Source organism: Orycteropus afer, unplaced genomic scaffold (assembly GCF_000298275.1).
Source record: "Orycteropus afer afer isolate SDZICR_OR568_19922 unplaced genomic scaffold, OryAfe1.0 scaffold00214, whole genome shotgun sequence".
Classification (NCBI taxonomy): domain Eukaryota; kingdom Metazoa; phylum Chordata; class Mammalia; order Tubulidentata; family Orycteropodidae; genus Orycteropus; species Orycteropus afer.
This window is the reverse complement of record NW_006921801.1, coordinates 4062311-4074239: the sequence shown is the minus strand read 5'-3', so window position 1 is coordinate 4074239 and position 11929 is coordinate 4062311. Positions and strand designations below refer to the sequence as shown.

General features: G+C 36.2%; 1 protein-coding gene across 1 annotated transcript in view; it reads left to right on the top strand.

Annotated features, from left to right (window-relative positions):
- The window catches only part of DLGAP5 (DLG associated protein 5), a 39218-nt gene that overhangs the window by 2312 nt on the left and 24977 nt on the right, over positions 1–11929 (top strand). The window contains exons 2-9 of the mRNA XM_007948363.1: positions 1059–1258; positions 4324–4386; positions 5463–5544; positions 5632–5757; positions 6886–6956; positions 9672–9934; positions 10847–10974; positions 11357–11468. Coding sequence (XP_007946554.1) covers positions 1059–1258; positions 4324–4386; positions 5463–5544; positions 5632–5757; positions 6886–6956; positions 9672–9934; positions 10847–10974; positions 11357–11468 — 1045 coding nt within the window. The remainder of the gene's footprint in view (positions 1–1058; positions 1259–4323; positions 4387–5462; positions 5545–5631; positions 5758–6885; positions 6957–9671; positions 9935–10846; positions 10975–11356; positions 11469–11929) is intronic.

Here is an 11929-nt window from a genome sequence, read left to right as displayed (position 1 = left end):
ATTAAAATTGTTACTGTGATTTGAATTCATTTTCCATATAGCAGTTCACATATACATTGACTGCAGTTTCCCACAATTCAACAGCTCTTTCCACTTCCTCCCCATAGTTACCGCTTCTCTGTGTCCTTCCCTCCCATGCATTCCTGTCCCCCAAGCTGTCTCCCTGTGCATACACAGCCCTTCTATTCTCCCATGATTGTTCTCTCCAAGGAGTGTATCTACCTAGTGTAAATGTTCAGCTCATGGTGCCTGTCTTTTTTTTTTGGCTGGGAGCCACAGAAGTAGAGAACCAAACATAATTTGTCTAAGAAAAGATGATGTTATTGCCTCCTAAGTATACTCCTTACTTCTACTCCCTCCCTCTCAAATGCTCCATTCTCATGACCAAAGTCTCTCAAATGCAAGTCTAAATAAGTCAACCGCTATTAAAAAATTATTAATTTATACTCCATTTGCAAAGGCCCAGAGGTGGAGCTAGGGTTGGTATGTTCCAGAGAAAGCAAGTAGGCAACCATGGCTAAGGAAGAATGAACGAGGGAGCTAGATCTCATTGGGCTCTGGAGGCCATCCTTTTAAGGACTTTGGCTTTTACACTGAGTTACATGGGAAGATATTACTTGGTTAATGGGTTTTTACATGATCTGATTTATGTTTTAAAAGGACCACTTTGCTGTGCTGAGAATAGATAGCAGAGTGGCAAACGTGGCATCAGGAGAGCCAGTTAGAAAACTATTGTGATGTTTTAGGTGAGAGTTGATGGTTGATCATAGTGATTGCAGCAAAGATAACTGGTTACATTCTGGACATATTCTGAAGATTGAACAGATAGGATTTTCTAATGGATTGGACATGAGTTGAGAAAGAAGAGTCAGGATACTTAAAAATAGTAGAGGTTGAAATAACTGGTTAAAGTGCTAAAGAATTAACAAGAAGTGACTAAAAACATTTCTTAGCAGCAGCTAACATTGGACAAAACTATTTTTAAGGTGTTTGTGTAACTACCTAAAATGTTTTATGTACCGCGTGCTTTGTTTTTTGCTTCATTTTATTTTGCTTAGGGTCAACTAAAACTGTTCTAGATGACCAACGAAAACAACTGCTACAAAAATACAAAGAAGAAAAGCAACTCCAAAAATTGAAGGAGCAGAGAGAGAAAGCTAAACGAGGAATATTTAAAGTGGGTCTTTATAGACCTGATATGCCTGGTTTTCTTTTGTCTCTTTCAAAATCAAATGCTGTGAAAGCTGAGCCCAAAAAGGTAAATTTAGTGTTTGTCTAGTTATCCAGTGGTGCTATAACAGAAATATCACAGGTGGATGGCTTTAACAAACAAATTTATTTTTTCATAGCTAGAAGTCCGAATTCAGGGTGCCAACTCTAGAGGAAGGCTTTCTCTCTCTTTGGGCTCTGAAGGAAGGTCCTTATAACTTCTTTTCTTGAGTGAGATTAACGTGCCTTGGCATCTCTCTTCATCTATCTCTGCTTCTTAGCTTGCTTTTTTAATATGTTTTATATTTCAAAAGAGATTGAAGATATACCCTATACTGGTCCTGTCTCATTAGCATAACAAAGACAACCCATTCCCAAATGGGATTAAAACCACAGGCATAGAAGTTAGGATTTACAACACATATATTTGAGGGGAGGACGTAATTCAGTCTATAACAGTAACTTAACCTCATATATGGAAATAGTTCCTTTAAGCTAGAATTTTCTTTAATGAGAGATTAAATGACTAAAATAATTCCTTCCCCTTAGTCCCCTTTTTTCACTTAATTAGGTGGTGGGAGGTGGGAATGACATAAAAGTTCAGAAGAATGCAGGTCAGGTCTCTTGACATAGCTATAGGTTTGCTGAGATAGGATAAAGCTAGGCAAGTGGGTAGAGCTCTGATAGCATAGTGCCTAAGGCATTTGACTGCTAACTGGTGGGTTCAAGTCCACCAGCCACTCTCGGAAGGAAGGTTGGGCAATCTACTTACATAGTGGTACCACCTCGGAAACCCAAGGAGGGGTCACTATGAGTCAGGTCTGACTTGATGGCACATAACAACAGCAGCAACATGCCTAAGGGTTTAGAGTTCCTTTTGTTGGCTCTTGAGAGCCAAGGGAGGCTAAATGAGGTAGTATCATTATCAATTTAATAATTCAAGATTACCCTGATCTTGAAGATTATAGTATGGAAAGGGAAGTATTTACAGAGAAGAAAACCTCTTTATAAATGTGAGAACTTTCTGACACTTTTGTGATAGAATAGGGGAAATGGGGCAGTTGGTTTCTTCCTTTTTTTTTTTTTTAAAGCCATCCTAAGAGGTAAATTTCACAGGTTTTGATAATCAAGTAGATAGATGATGGGGGTGAAGAAAATTGAAGAGTTAGAGATGATCCTGAAGATACCTGAAAATGATGCTGTTGCTAAAAGAGATGAGGAAGGCGAGAAAAAAGGAACAGGTTTATGTGGGTTGAATATTGATAACTTGTTTTGGTTTGTTTTTAACCTATTTGGATCACTTAGATATCAGGAATTAGAAATTAAAATTTGAAAATCAAGATGTAGACCTATGCTTTGTTGTTGTTGTTGTTATGTGCCGTCGAGTCAGCCCTGACTCATAGCGACCCCTCCTTGGGTTTCCAAGGCAGTATCACTACGGAAGTAGGATTGCCCAACCTTCCTTCTGAGGAGTGGCTGGTGGGTTTGAACCGCCAGCCTTCTGGTTAGCAGTCAAGTGCCTTAGCCACTATGCTACCAGAGCTCCCAGATGTGGATTTGGGAGTATGTGTAGACTATAGGATTAAATGAGGTCAACCTAAGGCAGATACATAAAATTATGAACAAATCTAAGAATGGGATCTACAGAGCATCTGCAGGTAGATAGGTAACAGTGACAGAGATGGACTGTGTCAGGAGAGCTAAAACAGAATAGGCTAAAGGATAGGTGATCTAAGGAGAGAAGGAGGAGGTTTGAAAAGAAGCCGTTGAATTTGTGAATTAGGGAGTTACTGGTAATTTGCTATTTTAAAGATATATTTAAAAGAGCTACTCATTTTAAAGAATATGTTTAAAAGGTAACATTGACTGTATATTCATTCATGATTTAAATGAGAATTGAATACAGAGCCCCAAGATAATTGCCTGTTTTCCTGGGTCTCATGAATCTCCTTGATTCAGCAAATCTTGGAATATTTACTCTATGTATGACCTTAGGAGAATATGGAGGAGAAAAAATTTAATAGAATATAGTTCAAGGTAAAAGATATATTCTATAGATGTTAGAGAAGGAAGAGATTATTTCTGTTTAGAAGAACATCAAAGAAAACCTCTTAAAAGAGGTAAGATTAAAGCTGGGTGTTCAAGAATATGTAGGATGCCAATCACTGGCCTAAACTGTAAATAATTTTTCTAAAAATGTTTTATATGTAGAGGAAAAAGAGGCACATCATTGTGTTAACTAATAAAATTCACCAATAATTGTTTTTTATTCTACTTGACACAGGGAACCATTGCTGAATTTTGTCTTCCTTTATATACTAGAGAGAAACCTAGTTTCTATCTCTTTGTTGTTAGCTGTCTTTGAGTTGGCCCCTGACTCCTGATGATTCCATGTACAATGGAACTAAATGCTGCCTGGTCCTGGGCCATCCCCATCATCAGTTGCAGATTGGACCATTGTGATCGGTAGGGTTCTCAGAATAGATCAACAGGGCTTTCTTCCTAGTCTTATAGTATAGAGGCTTCACTCAAACCTCTTCAGCATCATAACACACAAGCCCACCACTGACAGGCTATGCATGAGGTACACTGGTTAGGAACTGAACTTGAGTCTCCAGGACAGAAGGCGAGAATTCTACCGCTGAACAACTAATGCCTCACCCTAGTTTCTTTCACTGAGATTTGGTCTTCATTTTCTTAGTGACAGTGGACTAGTGAATAATTATGAGATCGAAACCAAATTGTCAACACTTGGAAACTATATGATAAATATCTTTTTATAACAAGAGAACAAAAGATCCTAGGACTCTAGTTTGCTTACCGACTTCCTCCCCAATGTGTCCAGCTAATCATATTAATGTGGATTCTAATACCTTGAAAATAGGTTTTGAAGTTTCTTCTGTCTCCTCATGGAGAAAATTTTGAACCTATTATCTTAAACTTAAACCAAGCTAAGAACTAGGAAAAATAAAAACTTAAGTTAGCAAGTATCTTTTTTGCTATGATTAAAGAGAAAATTGAACTTTAAAATGGGAACCTCTTTTCATCAGACTTGGAAGTAAAATTTTTGCCAGTTCTACCATTTTCTAAGCTTTGTATTTTGATTGTTTTTAGGCTGTTACATCTTCTGTACGGATTACGAGGTCAAAGGCCAAAGAACAAATTGAGCAGACTAAGGTATAGTTTAATAATTAGTGGATAATTTATTACTAAAATGACTAATTGTACTTTTTTCCCTCAAATTAAGTAAATTCATTTTTAACTTAATACCATCTCAAGAGTAGTAATTAATTTACTAGAGTTAACAGGGACCAAAATCGGTAGTATTGGTATGATAAAATAAAGTCATTTTTTACTAGAATATTTATTTAGATTATTCTTTGCCCAAACATCCTTTATGAGATATATGCCAAACTTTGTTTTCATATCACTGCTCTTTGTCATTTACTGGGCTACCATCATGGGTCCCAAGATACCAGGGATGTGAAGCATATAATATGGGTGTTATAAATTTGTGGGTTTTTAAAATACATTATGGATAGAGGTGGATTTGGAGGGTTGCTGAAGTGAAGTGGGCAAGGAGGGAAATAGTATTCTCCACCATATGAGGAAGCTAAGTTTCAGCCAGTCAGCAGATGTGGAGTCACTACCACGTTCCTGGCTCTGTTCCAGGCTCTGGTGTGCAGGAGTGAAGCAAACAAAATTCCCTGTGGTCATGAAGGTTGCATTAAAAAAAATAAATACATAGTATGTCAGATGATCATACATATTATGGAGGGGATAAAAAAAGAGAAGGGAGATGAGGAGTGCAGGAAGTAGAGGTGGGGTAGAATTTCGTTGGGGTAGTCAGGGAGGATTCACGGAGAGAGTGGCATTTTAAAGAAAGTCTTTATTCTTTCATAAAGCCATGGGGAAGCACTTTCTATCCAGAATAAGAACTTCCTGGGCTAAATTCAAAGACCCTGAAGTGAGACCATGCCTTGGGTGTTTGTATTTAAGGACCCTCAAGGTTATAGTCAGTTATTTTAATTGCTTGGTATGTTAGCATTTCCTAAATTTTAGGATTCTGAAAAGGATATAAAGAAATTTACATAATAGAAATTTTTTTGTTTACCTCATTTTATATGGAGTAGGGGATTTTTTTGCTGGGTCACTTATAATTGGGAGATATCAGATGAAGGGCACTTATAGATCAAAACTGTGATTTGGTTCATTATGCAATTAAATCACATAGCTTTTAATGTTTTAAATAGATTGATAACGGGAATGTTCCAACAATCCAACTGGGTCAAAGACCAACTTCTGAAAGGAAAGTGTTGGACAGAGAGACAAAAGGTAGGAATATCAGCAATTATTATAAGCTCTGATGCTGCCACAGAAATAATTTAATAATTATAAATAGCATTTGATATTTTTCCACAGCTGTACAATTTACAGTCCCCACAGCAGTGAGAATGACTCGATCAGCTACTCAATCAGCAAACCAAATTGCCAGAACTGTCTCATGTCCCACTACTATAAAGAAGCCCATCACAAGAGCTACTAAAGGTAAGAACTATTCCTTCATTAGTGACTAAACCAGAATGTTTTGGTCCTTAAGGTTTTTGTGTTCATTCGTTAATATTAGCAAGTACTTCTTTGAGTAGGAAAGGAGGAAATGGGAAATTCTAATTTCTGAAGGTAGGTTTTGTTCCTTGACGTGTAGGATGGTGATTAGCACACAATTCTCAAATGTTGAAGTACCTTAATTTGTGTAGGCAATGTATGCTTCAAAGGGAAAAATGAATGGGCAAAAAAAATTAGTGCATCCATTTGGTGGAATACTATACAGCTATTAAGAACAGTGTTGTAAAGCAACACTTGATGACTGTGGTAGTTAAAGCTGTCAGCTTGGCTGGGCCTGGTTGAGTGGCTGGGTAGCTGGATGTAGTTATTCCCTATGGTGAGATTGGTAATTAACTCTGTGGTGGAATCTACTGGAGCACCTTAGTAACTGCTTTAGGGATGTGGGTGGCTTCCTGTATGTAAGAAGCAGCTTTGAGGAAGGTCTCCAGCTTTTTGGCACTCTTGAACCCTCCATGTAGCTGAGTCTTCGTTCAGCAGCCTGCCGTGCTCTGCCGATCATGGGACTTTTAACCTCCAAAATTGTAAGAATAAACTCCTGTTTGTTCAAGCCATTCCACCTGTGGTGTATTCCTGTCAGAGCAGCACTAAAGGTAACCAAAACAATGACACATGCTTTATTTAACTGGGAAAAGAAAAACAGGTTAAACTCTGAACATATGATAATAATTCTAGTAAATAATACATGAATATGTGAACATGGGGAGAAGTTGGAAAAGCCTACCCTAAATGCCAACAGTGATTGTTACTGAGGAGTGGAATGTTGGGTGTTGGTAGTTCTTTGTGCTTTTCTATATTTTCCCTAATATATAATTAGTATTCAGAGAAAAAAGGTAAAACACCTGTGTTTTGTTTTTTAAAACGGGTGGCGTTATTCTATCTAGTCAGCAGTTTAACCTGTTTTTATTCTGCTTTATAAATATGGCTTTTAATTATGAAAATTCTTCAAGACATGCATACCTTTTGCTTTTTTCCTTTCCCAAATTACTCAGTACTTTTAATGCAGCATTTTCTATCTAGTCAAATGGGTATCTTATGTCATTTTTATTTTAGGTAATGAACTAGAAAGAAAATCACCAAATAAAGGAAGACCTGTCAAAAAGATAGAAATAAAACCTGACAAGGTAGAGTATACATATTTATTTAATTCTAGAAACTTTGAAAATCTCATTGCTGCTCTTATAAAGTTTAAATTGAGCATACAAAACTACTTCAAGATGTTAATAACCTATATGGTATTAAAAACTCTAGAATCATAAGGAAGCATCAAGATGATTTACTGTTGCTGTTTTTCAGACAATCTTATCCTCAAGAGTTTAGAAGTAGAGGAAACATAATTTGGTTAACAGAAGATGGAGAAAAATAAAGCACACCTGGGAGAAATCTCATGTAGGAATTAGTAGGATAGATACATTGACTTAGGATTCAGTTAGGCCTGGGTTTGAATATTCTCTTTGCTTCCAACTGGCTGTATAAACTTGGACAAGTTATATAATTTATCTCTAACATGGAAATCCCTACCTAGAGGAAGTACAGAATACCTATATATAGGTTTAAGAATTAAATAAGCTTATGTTTCTGAGGATCCAGTTCCTTGTATTATAATCCAGTTCCTTGTATTATAGGTCCTCAACCTTAAAAAGGTCTAAGAAATATGGCTAGATTTTTATTAAAAATCAAACAAAGCTCCTCCAAGGAAGACAATACAGGGCAAATATTTATAGATGAAACAGCTGGACCTCATAGTTCCTCTGAAGGATTATCACTAATTTTTAACTTTCACTGCCGTGCTGGCCTCAAGGACAGTGTTACCACTTTAACTGTTGTCCTGAATTCCCTGTAGGAACTTGTAATTAAGGTTTAGACAATAAAATGCAAACGAAATAACTCAAAACTAGATAATTTGCCTTAGAAGATAGAGTTTACTTATCTTTAGCTGGTGGTTCTCTCCCATGTTTAATACTCTACCACATTCCTTACCTACACCGAAGAGATAGAGGTTTCCTGGAACCTTTACTTCCTAGATTCATCTTTAAGCATGTTGCAGCTTTCTCAGTTTTGATTTTCTGTCTTGGGAATCTCAAGGATTGGCTCTGAAAATGCACTCTGCCTTGAGGGGGACCGTGTGCTTGCCTGTCGAAACAGGTGTGTGTACTTATCCCCGTGGCCGCAATAGGATTGTATGAAAACACAATATAAGATACACAAATAGAATAGGAAGAAGAGTAACTTTACTTTTGAGAGCTGGCCTCTTGCTTTGCCTGTTGGGTAAGTGGAGAAGATAAGTTGGAGTCACCATAATGGACAGTATGCCAGTGCCCATCTCTAGATGCCTTGGGTGACAAATGCCCATTCTATCCCTGCTGTTTTTAAGTAGAAATACAAACCAACCAGTTGCCATCGAGTCAGTTCTGACACATGGCGACCCTATGCGTATCAGAGTAGAACTGTCTTCCATGAGATTTTTAATGGCTGATTTTTGTGGAGTAGATTGCCAAGCCAAGGACTGTATTTTGTCAAAGTGGTGCTATGGCTTGTCAGTCGTTATTAGAAATCACTGTGCTATGTGGTCCAGGAAAGTTTAGAAGTGTGGTTTGTTAAATGGACCATAACAGAATCTTTGGAGTTTATCGATAACATAATTTAATGACATTTTCTATTCATGCAACTATGTTTGGGTGGAAGTGAAATCTACTGCTTGTTTGTTTCATTGGATTTGACTCCCTGAAATGGTTTGATGTCTGTTCTATGGGCTACTGAAACAGGCTTTGCCTGACTTTTGACAGAGATGCTATTTGAGGAATAAATCTTTTAAAAATGAAAGTTTTGTCTTTCTTATCTTTTCCTCCAACCTTGCACCCCTTTTCTTTCCCACTCCATTTTGTTTGTAACATATAGGCTAGTATATTTTACACTTGTTTGCACCCCTTTTCTTTCCCACTCCATTTTGTTTGTAACATATAGGCTAGTATATTTTACACTTGTTTGGGCACAATAGTATAAGTTAAATTCTTAAGAGCAATGAAAGTCTTAATATGAACTAAATTCAGTTCCATGTAAGAACTTGATTCCTTTTGAAAGCAACATAATTGTTCTGTGGTCGGTACCTTAAAATGTATTGGTGTCTATGTAAAAACTCAAAGGAGGTTTGTAAACTTTTTTTGAAGACATGTTACTTAAGACTATGTTAGGTTTGAGTCCATTTGTCATTAAAAATCAGAAACTTACAGTTCTCTAAAAATTATGTTTAAATACTAAGTAACAAATTGACTTGAAAAGGAAAGTATGCTTCATATTTTATGTGATTAATCATATTGTGTCACATTGAGACATATTTTAGCTTACGTATTAAGCATTTTAAAAAAGGATTCAGTCCATGACATAGTAATCATTCAGTAAGGGTTGGATTCCTGATTCTCAAACCATTGTAATTATAAATACAATTTAAGTAAAAAAAATGCGTATTTATTATTTGAGTAAAATTTTCTTCTTTAGCTTTCATGTATTTAAAGTTGTTATAATATCTAAAATACATTCTTTAGTCCTTTAATAAGAATTAGTTCTCTCTTCCTGTATCATTCAAAAAAAAATCAACTGACTGCCGTTGAGTCGGTTTCAACTCAGCGACCCCACCTTGGGTTTTCGAGGCAGTATCTTCTACAGAAGTAGATTGCCCAATCTTCCTTCCAAGGAGTGGTTGCTGGGTTTGAACTGCCAGTCTTCTGGATAGCAGTCAGTGCCTTAGGCACTACGCTACCAGAACTTCTTCCTGTATCAACAATGGTTTAATGTAACTGGTCTTCTGATTCCATGTATCTACTCTGTTTACTTACGTCTAGGACATTTCTTTTAAAGTTGATAATAAAGAAAGTACAGTGGATTCACAAACCAGAGCAACAAATGAAATGGATCCAGATGGAACTTTATCAAAAGAGGAAAATTTACCTGCAAAAATGAAAGGGAAGAATTCCTTTGCACCTAAAGATTTTATGTTTCAGCCACTGGATGGTCTGAAGTCCTACCAAGCAACATCCATGATTCCCAGAAGAGCCAATACTTTCTTGACATCTAGTTACACTTGGACTCCTTCAAAAGCAGAAGTGTAAGAAAGTAGTCTTAATAATAAACTCACTGCTAAGATGCATAGCAAAATATTAATGGCCTTAGATTTGATCAGTGCTTTTTAAAAGTTATTTAATGAGCTATGTTGATTATAAATAATTAAAATTTGGTCTTTTTCTTTTTTAAAACATTCTTCAGAAGGCTATCATGACAGTTTTGATATTTCCTATGCATTGTTTTCACCATATGATTTTGGATTTTGCTTTTTACTTTTAATAAATGGCATTTTTATAACACTTAAAAATAAATTTTTAGAAAAAACAAGTTGCTATAATAATGGGAGCTCTGGTGGCGTTGTGCCTAAGGCATTTGACTACTAATCAGAAGGCTGGCGGTTCAAACCCACCAGCCACTCCTCAGAAGGCAGGTTGGGCAACCTACTTCCGTAGTGATACCACCTCAGAAACCCAGGGAGGAGTCACTATGAGTCGGATCTGACTCGATGGCATGAGTTTGGTTTTTATAATAATGTAGCTCAACCTTTTTTTTTTTTTTTTTGCTGAGTATAACTTTAGAAGAGCTACCTCTAAAGACAAAAGTGATTAACTTGCAAAGCAGAAAAAAATCAGTTGGGGTGTTTAAAAGAAAAGGCAAGGTCGTTTTACAACGGCTGCCTAACAGCACATTTTCTACATCCTGCTCAGCAGTATCCAACATTGTTAAGTGCTTATATGTTCCATTGAATCTTCAGAATCTTTGAGGCTCATATATACTTAGTGAGATGGGTATTCTCACTACAAGTATTTAACTTTTTTTCCCTCCAGCACATATATTTTTAAAAAGTAAATAGAAACATATTGCTATTTTATTCTAAGTTTTTAAAAAGCACATTTCAAAATCCCTCAGATATACGGGGTTCTGTGTTTCATGAAGTATTTTTTGCTATTTTTAGTGATATGACTGGAGAAACAATGAATGAAAATTTGGCACAGAAATGTGGAACTCAGTCTACTGAGATAGTACAGCAAGATTCAAATACAGTACAGTGTCCTGTGGGTTCTCCAACAGTTTGGAATAAAGGTATAGTATTTTAATTAGATATGCTTTTCTGGATTATGATTTATTGGAGGTATATTTAGAGCTGTTTTTCGCCATATAGTTAAGGGAGGTTACCTCAGGGTCAGAAAAGATGCAAAAACATAGGTAAAGACATTTGGAGAGAGAGAAAGTTGGAATGAAGAACACAGAATGAGAAAAGGGGAAAATAAATATAAATTAGAGAGAGAAAGAATACTGAGAGAGACTTCAGAGATGTTGTGAATGAAATCACTAAAGCAGAAATAAAATCTGTGAATGCTTTTTAAAACATGGACAGATTTAAAATTTTTTATCGTTTTATGTGGGGTGTAATTTTAGAAATAGCTGCTTTGAAATTTATACGTAAATTTCTTTTAATCTACAGAACATGTCTTAAATAAAAATGAAGCTATGACTACAAATTCAAATGGCCTCCCATTACTTGAGATAAATGAAGGTCAAGTAATTCAGTCACCACATGATGTGCCATATTTTAGGTTTGTTCATTTGTTCCTAATTTAACAATTTTGTATTAATGTTTAGATATTTAAAAAATAAGGAAACTCTTTTTAAATATATTAGACTGCTTAGAGGGATGTATAATTTTGAGTCATTTTCATTTATCCTTTACATTTAAATTATTTTTTTAGTAACTAGTATATTCATGTATTTTCTAATTTAACAGGTATACAAGTGAAAATTCTTCTTCCCATCTATGTCTCTGAGATAGTTTGAACCTTCCACAGAGGCAACCAGTTTTATTGTTCACTGATATTATTCATTTCTTGTGAATCTTTCCAGAGATAGATAATGTATATGTAGTCATATGTTGTTGTTGTTGTTGTTTGCCGTCGAGTTGGCCCTGACTCATAGCGACCCCTCCTTGGGTTTCCGAGGCAGTATCACTACGGAAGTAGGAATGCCCAACCTTCCTTCCGAGGAGTGGCTGGTGGGTTTG